The sequence below is a fragment of the Hyperolius riggenbachi genome, chromosome 11 (genome assembly GCF_040937935.1).
Source record: "Hyperolius riggenbachi isolate aHypRig1 chromosome 11, aHypRig1.pri, whole genome shotgun sequence".
NCBI classification, from domain to species: domain Eukaryota; kingdom Metazoa; phylum Chordata; class Amphibia; order Anura; family Hyperoliidae; genus Hyperolius; species Hyperolius riggenbachi.
In genome coordinates this window covers 113246009-113260793 of record NC_090656.1, presented here as the reverse complement: position 1 = coordinate 113260793, position 14785 = coordinate 113246009, and the positions used below count along the sequence as shown (strand labels likewise).

Here is a 14785-nt window from a genome sequence, read left to right as displayed (position 1 = left end):
GCGGATTCCTCTTTCCATTGTGCTTTAGCAAGGTGGCATCTTCATCCTACACTACTGAGGGCTCCCAAAGAGGGACTGTCACTCCAAAAGAGGAGCAGTTGGCAGCTATGCTCTAGACTGTGGTAGGAACCTTAAGGTTTGGAGGAATGTTTCCTGAGACTGTGGGCATAATTAATTATTTGGTATTCAGTATATGAATAAGTGTCATTCTTATGTCTTGGCAGCAGAGATGGATTACGGTAAGTTGAAGTGAGGCTCTAGGCAAGGTAGTAGCTTTGGTGCGCCCTTTTGGTGCTTTCAGTACACTGAAGTACAGAGGGGTCAGAAAAAGGATAGGTGTGCCTCTTGACAACCACTAGGCCCCAGGTACCTGCCTAGGTTGCCTGGTGGACAGGGCCGGCCCTAGACTTTTTGCCGCCTGAGGCAAAATTAGAAAAAATCGCCGTGGGGGGGTGCCGAGCTGGAGGGGTAGCTGGCAGATAGGGGGTATTGGGCCTAGCGGCGGGAAGGGGGGTCGGACCCCCCCCCTCCCTCGCCTTGGTCCCCCGATCTGCGCTCCTCCTCCAGCGTAAAGTACCAGCCAGCGCGCATATGTTGAAGAGGCAAAGGGCGGAGGAATCACTCACCTTTTCCGTGTTCCATCGTGCGCTTCACTGACGTCACTTCCTGCAAGGCCGTCCACTTACAATACAGTGGGCGGCGTTGCCGGAAGTGACGTCAGTGGAGCACGCGATGGAACGCGGAAGAGGTGAGTGATTCCCCCCGCCCGTTGCCTCTTCGCCATATGCACGCTGGCTGGTACTTTACGCTGGAGGAGGAGCGCAGATCGGGGGACCCAGGCGTTGGAGGGGGGGGTCCGACCCCCTCCCCGCCGCTAGGCCCAATACCCCCTTTCTGCCCGCTACCCCTCCAGCTCAGCGGGCGGCCCCAGCGTCCATGGAGAGGCGGGTGCCGCCCCCCCCAGATTTGCCGCCTGAGGCAAATGTTTCACCCCGCCTCATGAGCGGGCCGGCCCTGCTGGTGGATGATCCTGCTCTGCTTGGCAGCATCCCACTTTGCAGCACCAGAAGACACCATAACCTCAGGAAAAATGCCCCTTTAATTCAGCTTTGTAGCTAAATGAAGGATGCAAAGCAGTGCACATTCAGAATGTGTATTTGTTCAGATAGCAATATGATACCAACGGAACACAAAGATTAGGTCAAATTACTGAACAGTGAGTTATTTGTACTGCAGAAATGCATTGTAAAGAATCATTCTATTGTCTCCAGACAGACTTCCTGCTAGCTATTTCCTGGTCTGACTGAAAAACTCCTCATTAAGGCAGAATCCTCACTTCCTGAGCAATCACAGGCAGCAATATAATCAGAACAAAAACGGCAGGGAGGGTCTTAAAGAGGAACTCCAGTGAACATTTTTACTGTTGGCAGGTGATGTAGCTGCTGCATGTTTTTTTGGCAGTTGGAAACAGCTGTAAACAGCTATTTCCCACAATGCAGCAAGGTTCACAGACAGGAAACTGCCAAGAGTACGTACATTTCTTGTTTCTTGTGGGAGGGGTTTCACCACAATATCACTCATACAGCACCCCCTGATGGTCTGTTTGTGAAAAGGAATAGATTTCTCATGTAAAAGGGGGTATCAGCTACTGATTGGGATAAAGTTAAATTCTTGGCCGGAGTTTCTCTTTAAATAATGCGTGATATCAAACTTACATCCAGATAATTCTTCAGGGTCTCTGGTGTGGGGCCCCCATTTGGTGGAAATCCAGGATAATATTTGTTGTATCCTTCATCTCCAATCAGTTTTGTCAGATTCTCACTAGCGTGAGTAAAAGTCCATCGAATAGAGGTGAATTTTGTTAGTGGTATCCTGTGAAAAGATCAAGAAATATTCATTTTCAGTAAACAATAATATTATCATAGCTTCATCTAAGAATCGTAGTCTTTAGTGCAGGTTTGTATTTTGTGAGGTACTTTCCACCTTACAACTGCTTTAAATTCGGAAGAACTGAACATATGGGTGAACATGATATAAGATTATCTATGTTGTGGGTCAGGCTGTGGAGGAGTAGAGGGTGACTGGATTTGAAGGAGGGGAGGAGATTAGGAAGTGGTGATAAGCTGGTTGGTTTTCCCAAATTGGCCTTAGAATCAGGTACAGACATAAAGGCTTGTACACAAGATGCAACTTCCTGTCAGATCGAGTTGAACTGATAATTTACAATATAATTTCCAATATGTCCGATCTGCTCCTGATCAATAACGAGATCGATTTTGCGCAGAAATGATCCGATCGGACATGTCAAGAATTATCGACTCAACCCATTGATCTGCCTGAAAGTTGCATCGAGTGTATCAGGCCTTAGAATATGATATACTGTAATGCTAGGACATGTAGTCTGGCCTGTATTGTTCTTCTCAGTTTGGTAGTCACGCGGTCAGTCTTGATTGACCTTCCCATTAGCTAAACCCAGACAGGCCAGTAAGCAAGTTGTATTGAAGTTTTAGGCTCATTTCTCCATTGAAAAAAATATTTTCTGACCACCACATCGCTTAAATACTTTGTTTCCATATTCAATTATCTTCCTAATGACTATAAATTTGCTTAATTAATTTTGGGCTTAGTTGCACTTTAGTCTTCAAGAAATATAAGTTAAAAGGGTGGTTACAGTCCAGATAAGAAATAAAATATCTGTATTAATTATACTAAGAAGGTCCGTGTAACCACTCTCATGAACTTAGAATACAATGCCCTTAATAAGGGATTGTTGAAGTATTTATAATGAGGCATGTGATGTTTGCACAACGGGCATAACCCTTTCTAGCACCAAACTAAGTATCCTACTTGATCTTATAAAGAATGCAATTGTTTCCTGCTGCTTTTGCACACTCTTTGTTTCACATCAAAAGCGCTAGTGATGTTGGTAATGTTTAGGGCTGGGGCCCACAAGTGCTTGCAATCGCCAGTGATCAGCCAAGGACTGCAACGGTTGAACCCCAGGCTGGATTCACACTTCAGTTTTCTGCATTCTGGATTCACACGTCAGTTTTCTGTGTGCTTTCCTGACAGTGCTGTATTGCTGCCAGTTGCTCTTCTGCATGTGAAAACGCATTCAAGTGTGAACTAGCCCATTGATAAACACTGATTCTCAGTTTTGCTATGCAGAAAATATACAGAAAAACAGTAAGTATAAAATCCAACCTAAGCCCAGGGCCCACTACTACGCTTTCCAGAAGTCGCCAAGACGCTATCATTTGCGATTGAGCACTGCGATTTTCAGAGTGATTTCCAGAGCAATCTTGTAGGATGGAATTGCTCTGAAAGGGATAGCTCTGAAAATGCTGCATACAGCGCTGCTGTGGAACCACTGTCATAGGGTTTAATTGTTGCAGCGCTTTGCCGATCGTTGGGAAATGTCAAGTGCTGCAAAAGTGGTCGCAGTGAGGCCCTTTATACAGATTTTTAGCAAGTGATTTAAAGTGATTTTTACAGCGCTTTTGCTTTCCTATCTTTCCTACAGATTCCCAATTTTTTCAGAAATGCTACATGCAGAGCTGTAATTGAATCACTCCTGTGTAAAAACAACACATAGGAAGATATTATCCAAGACCTTTTCAAAATGCTAGCGATTGGAGAATTGCTGAAAAGTGCTACACTGTTCTCCTGTGACATTATACACAATGGGAGTGGCTAGCTCAGATCAATGCGCTTCATATTGTGCTTCATGAGGTAATTTCATTCACATGTTCTGGAATTCAGCAAGGACCAGAGAATTCTCGTCAGCTAGAACACAATTCTTAGCAGAAACAAATCCAGCACCCGCCACCATAAGCGTTCTGCCTATGCGCGGTTCATTCTTTCGGGAACCGCGCATGCGCAAAATGCTCATGGTAACGGGCATGCAATCGAGACATCCCGGCCGGGTCGCATGGTTAACAGAGCCACCAGGGGGAGAACGGAGGGGACCCAGAGGACACAGAGGGACCTCATGGATTACGTGGGGCTGGAGAAAGCCCCAGGTAAATTCAGTATTGCATTTTTTTATGCCTCTTTTTACACTATACGCTGAAAAATGGATGCGTTTTAACTTTCCATAGCAGTGCATAGTGAAAAAGCTTTCAGTTAAAGTAGGTATAGTGAGAACTGAGCCATAGGAAAACATGGACATTACTTTGCAAATCAGTTGTCATGTCAGTTGAGCAACTGAGAGCAAATGATATAGGGCACGATTCCCAAAGCTTTTTCACCTCTTTTCCTCTGTTTTCTCCTTCTCTGTTACACTTTTATGCTTCCAAAGAGCAAAAATATAATATAATTTAGGTAAGAAAAGTAATATTGAAATTAAGTTAATCAGGAACAACTTACTTGAGGGCATATTCACGGTGGGACGTTGCGTTTTATTGCAACGTTAAAGTCGCAATGCATCTGCATTTGCATTAATGCATCATGTATTACAAGCAGTGAGTAGCCACAACGCAACATTTTTCCACGCGACTTTACCTCGCACTGTGAATGGCCCATAAGATTAGTATTGCAGTGCGGTAAGCTGCATTATCTATATATATATATATATATATATATATATATATATATATATATATATAATCTATATACAGGATCTTCTCAAAAAATTAGCATATTGTGATAAAGTTCATCATTTTCTGTAATGTACTGATAAACATTAGACTTTCATATATTTTAGATTCAAATACACACAACTGAAGTAGTTCAAGCCTTTTATTGTTTTAATATTGATGATTTTGGCATACAGCTCATGAAAACCCAAAAGTCCTATCTCAAAAAATTAGCATATTTCATCCGACCAATAAAAGAAAAGTGTTTTTAAAACAAAAAAAGTCAACCTTCAAATAATTATGTTCAGTTATGCACTCAATACTTGGTCGGGAATCCTTTTGCAGAAATGACTGCTTAAATGCGGCGTGGCATGGAGGCAATCAGCCTGTGGCACTGCTCAGGTGTTATGGAGGCCCAGGATGCTTCAATAGCAGCCTTAAGCTCATCCAGAGTGTTGGGTCTTGTGTCTCTTAACTTTCTCTTCACAATATCCCACAGATTCTCTATGGTGTTCAGGTCAGGAGAGTTGGCAGGCCAATTGAGCACAGTAATACCATGGTCAGTAAACCATTTACCAGTGGTTTTGGCACTGTGAGCAGGTGCCAGGTCATGCTGAAAAATGAAATCCTTATCTCCATAAAGCTTTTCAGCAGGTTGAAGCATGAACCCACTTTTGAACCAGAAACAGCGGCAGAAGCGCCTGACCTGGGCTACAGAGAAGCAGCACTGGACTGTTGCTCAGTGGTCCAAAGTACTTTTTTCGGATGAAAGCAACTTTTGCATGTCATTCGGAAATCAAGGTGCCAGAGTCTGGAGGAAGACTGGGGAGAGGGAATGCCAAAATGCCTGAAGTCCAGTGTCAAGTACCCACAGTCAGTGATGGTCTGGGGTGCCATGTCAGCTGCTGGTGTTGGTCCACTGTGTTTTATCAAGGGCAGGGTCAATGCAGCTAGCTATCAGGAGATTTTGGAGCACTTCATGCTTCCATCTGCTGAAAAGCTTTATGGAGATGAAGATTTCATTTTTCAGCACGACCTGGCACCTGCTCACAGTGCCAAAACCACTGGTAAATGGTTTACTGACCATGGTATTACTGTGCTCAATTGGCCTGCCAACTCTCCTGACCTGAACCCCATAGAGAATCTGTGGGATATTGTGAAGAGAAAGTTGAGAGACGCAAGACCCAACACTCTGGATGAGCTTAAGGCCACTATCGAAGCATCATGGGCCTCCATAACACCTGAGCAGTGCCACAGGCTGATTGCCTCCATGCCACGCCGCCTTGAAGCAGTCATTTCTGCAAAAGGATTCCCGACCAAGTATTGAGTGCATAACTGAACATAATTATTTGAAGGTTGACTTTTTTTTGTTTTATAAACACCTTTCTTTTATTGGTCGGATGAAATATGCTAATTTTTTGAGATAGGAAATTTGTGTTTTCATGAGCTTTATGCCAAAATCATCAATATTAAAACAATAAAAGGCTTGAACTACTTCAGTTGTGTGTATTTGAATCTAAAATATATGAAAATCTAATGTTTATCAGTACATTACAGAAAATAATGAACTTTATCACAATATGCTAATTTTTTGAGAAGATCCTGTATATATATAATAGGCTAAGTGCCTCAACCTTAAAGCAAGAAGCAGAAGTAGCTCCCTGCCCCCAGGGCTGGTCCAAGCAAGAAGAAGAATTAGCGCCCTGCCCCCAGGGGCGGTCCTACACTTGCCGTCGAGCTGGAGGGGGTAGCGGGCAGGAAGGCGGTATTGGGCACAGCGGCGGGGATGGGGGTCGGACCCACCCTCACCTGGGTCCCCCATCTGCGCTCCCCCTCTAGCTTAAGTTCAGCAGCAGCCGCCGCTATTAGTAAGAGGCAGTAGACGGGAATGACTCACCTCTTCCGCGTTCCAGCGTGCGTTCCACTGTCGTCACATTCATGATTGGGGGAAAATTGAACATAGGTGTGTGGTACATTGGTCAGATTTTTGAATTGTTACAATCAGTCAGAAAAATTGATTGCTATTCTTGAATTGAACAGATATTTAAAAAATCGTATGGTGTGTGGCCACCTTTAGGCTCGGTTTACACTGAATCAGTTGCTGTCAGCTATAACGCAACAGACCACTGATAAAAAGGAATCTTCCATATCTCACTATGGGTCAGTTTACATCTATGCGGACTCATAGACAAACACACGGAAAATACCTTCCCACCACTTGTCTGTTGTGTTATAGTTGACAGCAACAGATTCCATGTAAACCCAGCTTAGGTTTGGTTCACGTTGGATTTTAAAGAGACACTGAAGTGTCAAAAAAAGCATCTTTTTATTTAATAAAAGTGTTTAACATAATAGCCCTAACTAAACCACCGCATTCCCTACGCTGTAAACTATCTAAATCTCCCCTAACTCCCCCCACCCTCTCCCCTGAAAAATCCATGACTTTCTTGCTCGTGGATTTTGCTGCCCTAAGCGCTTCCGTGTGAGGCAGAGCTACGAGCTGCAGCCCTGCCTCACATGCGTCTGTCAGCGGTGGATCTCCGCCAGTGAAGGAAGATGGAGAGGGGCTGGGGAGAGGAGGCGATCCGGGCTGACAGACGCGCTGAGTGGCAGACCAGCGGCTCATAGCCCTGCCTCACACGGAAGCACTGCCTGGATTGCCCCCCGGGGAGTTTGGGGGTATTTAGTTAGATTAGAGTGGTGGGGATGCGGGGGTTTACGTAGGGTTATTATGTTAAACACTTTTATTAAATAAAAAGATAGTTTTTTTTGAGACTTCAGAGTCTTTTTAAAGCCAAACGGACCGGTAATGCGGATCCGGTTTCCACTTCACCGGATCTGTAAGGCTTCGTTCACACTGGCTAAAGGATCTGTGAAAACGGATCTGATCACCAGTCGATCAGATCTGTTTACACTACGATCCATGCACCTGAGTGGGCGGGTGAGAGAGGGTTAACTTACCAGGCTTCTGTCTTCCTCCTTCTGTCTCACATGGCGCCACATGACTACCACACTTCCTCCTTCAACCCGGAAGGAGCAAGTTTGGTAGTCACATGACGTGATGTGGGACGCCAACAGACGGAAGCCTGGTAAGAAACCCTCCCTCACCTGCCCGCTCTGACACTTGTGTCCCCGTAGACCCCCACCCTCAGTGGAGCTTCCCCCAGACCAACACCCCCAATGGAGCATCCCCACATCCCCACCCCCAGTGGATTAGCCCTCCAAATGGTCCGTTTCAATAGTGTGAAGAAACATTCCGTTCTCCCACTGCTCCCCGATGCTGGGCTCAGCGGTCCTGAAAAATAGGTGCTACAACAAAGTTGCGTTCCATTAAGCGGAACGGATCAGTTTGAGCGGACAGATGTGAACGGTTCCATTGGATCCGTTCGCATCCGTTCCGTTTATACAGCATCTGCTCCGCTTCTGGTCGGCTGTTTAATGCTAATGTGAACTGGGCCTTACAAGAATTCCAGTACATTTAACAACGTCTTTTTTTCTGATTAAAGGTGTAAGAGCACAATAAACAGATTTTACAAACAATTTTGAAATGGAAGTAATGTAATTTGAGCTCCAGATTTGTCCTATTCACCAAAAGAAAAAAATCCTGTGGGAGGAGTACTGCAGTCTACCAAGAAGCCTCTGGGTGACAGGCCTAACACATTTAGGGACCGTTCACACTCATCAATGCGAATTCTGCCTTGCTTCCCACATGTACCATCTGTGTTTGCAATTATTTGGGTATTATTTGGATGACATTTTGTGCGCGTTTTTGTGCTGGTTTGTAGGAGACTTTGTTAGATTGCGATTTTCTGTGCATATCAGTGAAGTTCATTTACTTGAAATGTATGTAATTAACTTCAAAATCACATGCAATTTTTCTTCTGTGTTGTATCCAAATCATTGAAAATGTGATGCTATTTAAATACAATACATGAGTAAAAAACAACGATTTTGCAAAAAGCGCACGCAAATTAAAATAAATGTGTCCCCGAAGGCGGGACATTGGTGCTCTGCTCCAAATCTGATGCTAGCCACGCCCCCTGCTCATGAAGTTGGACAGCAGTGAGCAAGAGCAACACACACTGCAGCTAGACAACATGTTACCGATACCAGCAATCTGAAAGCTGGGAGAGCGACACTGTAGGGAAATGTACAGTAGTCTAGACTTTAGCAATGTGTGAATTTTACATTTGTACATTTTCCTGTGAGAAACCCAATGTGTCATAAATGTAGTTTACCTTCTCTTTTCGAAAAACACATCTGTTTTACAGAATTGGACAGTTTAGAATGGTCTTATTAAAGCAAACCTGTGACTTAAAAAGAACATCTCTGTAAGGGCCCTTTCACATAAATCCTTGCTGCTCCTTGGGAACTGTTTGCTACTGCCTGGTAACTGCTCACTGCTGCTGCCTGGTAAATCCTTGCTGCTCCTTGGGAACTGTTTGCTACTGCCTGGTAACTGCTCACTGCTGCTGCCTGGTAAATCCTTGCTGCTGCCTGATAAATCCTTGCTGCTCCTTGGGAACTGCTTGCTACTGCCTGGTAACTGCTCACTGCTGCTGCCTGGTAAATCCTTGCTGCTGCCTGGTAACTGCTTGCTGCTTGGTAACTGTTCACTGAGCGCGCATTTCAGCTGCCCATTTCCAAAGACGGCTGAACTGTGTGCTCAGTGAGCAGTTATCAAGCAGCAGCGAGCAGATACCAGGCAGTAGCAACCAGTTACCAAGCAGCAGCAAGGTGCAGTTACCAGGCAGCAGCAGTGTGCAGTTACCAGGCAGCAGCAGTGAGCAGTTACCAGGCAGCAGCAAGCAGTTGTGAGAGTTCGACAGTCTTTTCACTGCCTATCAACTGCTCACGGAAAAGGGCCCTGAGGGCTTGTTCACACTAAGGGCGTTTTTTGCCTTTTTTCAAGCACAGGAGATTTTCAAAATGGCCCACAAAATGCTTTGATTCTCTATGAGAAGGTTCATATCCGCGTGTTTTGTCCGCTTTGCTCAGCATGGAAGGTATCGGAAGAGCGCTAAACGCTCATAAAATCGATTGCGTTTGTGATTTTAAAAATAAATACATTGTATTTATTATTTTCCAGGTCAAAGAGTTCACTTCCTGACTTGCATCAGAGAGTGAATTAAAAAGATCGCTCTGCAAAACCGCATTAGAAAAGCGGTTTACAAAAAACCCAGCGTGCAGGCTAAAAAAATTGCGCAAAAAAAACACAAAACGCTTGTGTTTGGGATTTCGATTTTAGATGTGAACAGAGCCTTAGGACTCTTTTCCATGAACTGTTGAGCTGTGTGTTTGGCAAGCAGCTACCAGGCAGCAGTGAGCAGTTACCAGGCAGCAACAAGCAGTTAGACCCAAGAATTAGTAAAATTGTTGGGCCAAGACCACTGATGACAGCTCGTCGAGCTAGGAATCTGCGGGATACCTTGGTTAGATCAGAGCTACCCAGAAGGGAGGGAGGAACGTGGCTTGACCGTATTCCCCCCCCCCCCCCCAATGGGAATGCATAGATGCGGATCCTGTAAGGCCTGTCCCTTTATAATGACAACAGATAGATTTGCCTCTCAGGATCAATCCAGGGAGTATAGGGTGAAGAAATTCTTTAACTGCAACTCAGAGTGGGTGATCTACCTCATTATATGTCCATGCAATAAATATTACGTAGGCATGACGACACGAGCATTTAAAACAAGGCTTTTGGAGCACTTGGGGAACATTGCTGGTGGGGAAAGAACGCCAGTGGCGGAACACTTTAAAGAAGTGCATGGCGGGTCGATTGTGGGACTTCGTGCGATGTGTATTGATAATTTAGAGATGCCGACACGAACGGAGAGGACTGAGGCAATGTTGTTGCAACGGGAAGCCATGTGGATGTACCGATTGAGGTCGAGGCATCCGCATGGCTTGAATGTGGATTTTTCCCTTAAAAGTTATTTATGAGGGGTTCTCTTCTTCTCTGATGTAGAGGGTAAAGGGTGGAGATAGTGACGAGTAGCCATGTCTGGTGGGAGAGAAGGGCGTAAGTTTAGGTTTATTTTGTTTTTCTTGTGGTCTGTGAGCTGATGGATGATGAATAACGGAGAGTGTAAGAAATTTGAACCTTTCAACCATATGTGAATGTCATCTTTAGCTCCCATTGCCCCTAACTGTCCTGTTTCCTGTTTATAAAATAAAGTCCCAAAGTTATTATTATTATTTTTAGCTCCCATTTCTCCTAATTTTTCTACTTATATAATAAAGTCCTGGAAAAAGGATTGAGAATTCCCCTCCCTCCTAGGTTGCTATAAAAATAGCGGAATACACTTTGATCAGCACTGATCAGCACTTTTTACAGATTATCACTGACGAGAGAAACGAGAGGCAAGGAGTTAATCCACTGAGAATTGCTCTGACTGTCAAGGGAACCGTGAACTGAGGGGGAACAGTTTGTCTGTGAATATCTTCCCATCCGGAAGAGTCTGACGGTCGCACTGGACCAACTAGCGTGAAGAGGGAGGAGCTGAAGGAAGCCCATTAAGGCTCAGCCCCCCTGATGGGAAGCCACGCCCTGATGAAGACCGGAAGCTCTGGTTGAAACTAGTCGGCTACGCACGCTGTGCCGCTCTGCCGACCCGGACCGTCGCCTAGTCTAGCTCTCCCCAGCGATGGCCCGCAGGCTGTCTCAGCTGATGATGCCGTGTATCCCAATGCTGCAACTGTGACCCCGTGAGATGTGCTCGTGACAGCCCAAGAAGGCGAGGGCGGAGCCGGACCTTCTCACTATGCACTGCCTATGGGAATACAAGTGATTGGTGGTTCACCGCACGGCGGTAACATTAACGGCTGGAAGACAGGGTAATCGGGAACGCTGCTGATGGGAGAGACCAAGTGCATGCACCAACAATTACGTAAGGGGCCCCTGAATAGAGCTACTCGTCTGGTCCTTGGTGAAGTAGATACAGCCGGGAGGCGTGAGTATTAATAGGCTGGATGGCTGCAAGTTCTTAGTGCTTTCGGACTGCCTGCCGCTTTTTGCTGTGCTATAGTGCTTTGCAGACGGCTATATGTTCCTTGCTGGACTTGCTGACAACAATACGATGTGGCCTGTTTAGCCTCTCTTGCTCCATAGACCCGGAACCAAGTGGGAATGACAGATTTGCTCTATTGCTCCTGGGCCCGTGTGCATGGTTGACGGATGACTGGGTGATGTGTTCGGGAATGGCGGGGTAATGCAGCTATCTACAACAGCGCTGTTGTTTTTAATGATGTGTCTGGGCACACTTTTATGTTTTGCAATGTCACAGAGTTAACCAATAAACCAATACCTTTTTCACGACAACCAAGTCACAGATGGAATTATTGTAGGACAATTGTGGAGGTTGGGTTGAATAACTAAATGGAATATAAGGCAAATTGGTAGGTGTCTCTTACAATCCTCCCCCCCCCCCTGTCCCCTCTAATATAGCAACAAGCAGTTACCAGGCAGCAGTGAGCAGTTGTGAGAGTTTGAGAGGCATTTCACTGCCTATCAACAGTTAATGGAAAAGAGGCCTTAAAGTGTACCTGAGACGAGAATTGGCTCAGGTTCCATACTTACCTGGGGCTAGTGAATGGGAGACGCATTTAAAAAAAAAAAACGAAGCAAATACGAGGAGAGGGAAGGCTCTGGGTCATATAGTGCCTTCTGTCTCCTCTCTCGGTGCCCTCTATCCTGTGCTGCCCCCCCCCCCCCCCAGTTTCAATCCCCCACCGAAAGAGTATTTGGAAGTCTTCGGGAGCCGTGTCATCCCGAAGACGAGCAGGCGAGCGTGCAAGAGAGCGTGCTTGCGCAGGCGCAGTACAGGACCGCCCTTCTTCAGGAGCACTCGGGCTCCCTGAAGACTTCTGAAGCCTCCTTCGGCCGGGTAAAGCAGTATTTGACTAAATTAGTCAAATACTGCTACCGGGCAAGCCAGCACTGGAACGAGGGGACCAGGAGAGGAGTGGGAATGCTCTATAGGACCCAGAGCCTTCCCTCTCCTTGGGTTAGTATCTGTCTCGTTTTTTTAAATGCGGTTCCCATTCCCTTTAAGCCCCCTTAAGGCCGTTCGTCCCTCGCCGTCTCCCCAGGTGGCTCCGGTCCCATGCAATTCAGCCCAAAAGCCTGGCCAGGTCGCGCTTCGTCAGCATGTGTGGCCCGGAGCGATCCCATGGCTGAGAGCGTTCTGTGCTTGTGCAGTAGTACTCCGCAGGTGCAGAAAGCTCCCACAGCCGGGAGTGGAATGGGGAGCACGCCTGGCTGGGTCACGCATGCACGATGAAGTACGACTCGGTCAGGCTTTCGGGCTGAATTGCGGGGAACCAGAGCCACCCAGGGGAGACAGCGAGGGATGGGCAGCCTTAAGGGGGTTAAAAAAGCTCCAGGTAAGTATGGAACCTGAAATGCTTCTTGTCTGAAGTACATTTTAAGGTGGTCACACACACGATACAATAAAAAGATTCAGTTTTACAACAATTTGATAAAAATGATCAGTTGTACAGAAAATGTATTTTTTTTTATTCAAGCAAGAAATCTGATGGAATTTCACTTTTTTATTGATGTAAGTCGAACGAGAGCGGCTGATATTTTGAAAAACTTTTCATGAAAATTGCTGTAGTGTGTGGGGCGGGTAAAGGTAATTGGGGGTCTGGCCAGGGGAGGACTGGCCAGGGGGGAAGGGGGGAGATTTCCCCCCAGGCTGCCTCTCATTTAATGACTTAGGGCTGGTACAATGCCTGGGGCATTCAGGTTTTTGTATAAGGCAATGTGAACCACTAGGCTGGCTGAGGGAAATAAACGACCAATTACAGAGCAATTAGAGGGTGGGAAAACTGGTAAATATACACAGCATGATGCAGAGCAGAGGCTTGTCTACAGGGTCCATGGGAAAAAAATATGTCTGGTCTCTCACCATTGTTAACTGCATGTGCACAGCTACATAAGATATTGTCTAGGTTAAAAGTTTTTTACAGTCCCTAGACTCCAAAAGGGCTGCTTACAAGACAGTCCCTAGACTCCAGGAGGGCTGCTGGCAGACAGTCCTTAGACTCCAGAAGGGCTGCTTGCAGGACTTGTGTGAGAGATGAAAACCCTGACCGTTGTAACTCAAAATGTATAATGTGCCCCTGATGCAAGTGCATTTATACTTTACCTGTCACGCTGTCCCTCGCGTGTCCTTGCTGTATTTCCCACGTGACTACCAGCATATATGTGATGTCATTTGGGCTGGGGCTTCTGTGAAAATGTGCCTCTAGTTTGTGTTTTCCCCCAGGCCAAAAGGTCCCAGTCCTCCCCTGGGTCTGGCAACCTCCAAGCCCGGAATTACTTCTCCCTCCGAGTTGCTACGATTCGGAGGGGGAATAGTATTTAACTCCATCAGGAATTTGAGAGGCAGCATTTGGCTCACCCTGTGCCCAGCTCACCACTGGCGTAATTTTACATACGCCTCCCTGATGTTCTTGTCTTCTATGAAATCGCATTTTACCACGGTATAATGGGTCCCAGTATAACCTCACATAACACTTGTATATAAGGCTTTTACAGTCCACATTTCTTAATATCAATAATGCAATAACATATAAAGCATCTATGATTATACAGTACCTATTACAAATAAAATATGATCTACATGCAAAAATATTGGTTAGCCCAGATCTACTGTACTTATAGGGAAACCTGTATCAAGCAGAGAAAAACAGCACATAGAAAAGCATACCACTAGACACTGAGCAATTACAGTGTAACAGTCCACATACTACATATGATTCACCATCACCTGATTATTGCAGATCCTGGCAGGACCAGAGCACAGAGCAGCAGCACAGCCACCAATGCTACATCCATAGTGACTGGGCGTGTAAGCAGCTTTGTTCTGTATATATAAGCGAGTCCGCTATGCCTTCTGTTGTCAGCAATGACCCAGCACTCTGAAGTCTCATGAGAAGCATCAGCTGACCCAGCAGTCATGTGACAAGGAGGGAGGATGAGACCTACTAATCCTCCAAGTACCCTTGTGTTTGTTGCAGCACAGCACTGTACAGTTACTTCCCTGTAGGATTACATTGAGCTCTGTATATGCAAATAGGCAGGTGTTTATTGTTGGCAAATTCATGCAGAACACACTACAACAGTAAACAACAGCAACAAGGTAAACACCACAGTTCCTAAAAGGTTAAAAAGGAAAGACAGGAACCTGCTGCCTGTTGTT

At 45.7% G+C, this 14785-nt stretch overlaps 1 protein-coding gene across 1 annotated transcript in view; it reads right to left on the bottom strand.

The window, feature by feature from the left end:
- Positions 1 to 14515, bottom strand: part of LOC137538454 (cathepsin D-like) — a 50593-nt gene extending 36078 nt beyond the window's left edge. Inside the window, exons 1-2 of the mRNA XM_068260669.1 lie at positions 14354 to 14515; positions 1716 to 1872 (exon numbers count right to left, since the gene is read on the bottom strand). Of these exons, the coding sequence (XP_068116770.1) occupies positions 1716 to 1872; positions 14354 to 14421 (225 nt within the window). The 5' untranslated portion in view covers positions 14422 to 14515. The remainder of the gene's footprint in view (positions 1 to 1715; positions 1873 to 14353) is intronic.
- Positions 14516 to 14785: the final 270 nt, after the last annotated feature.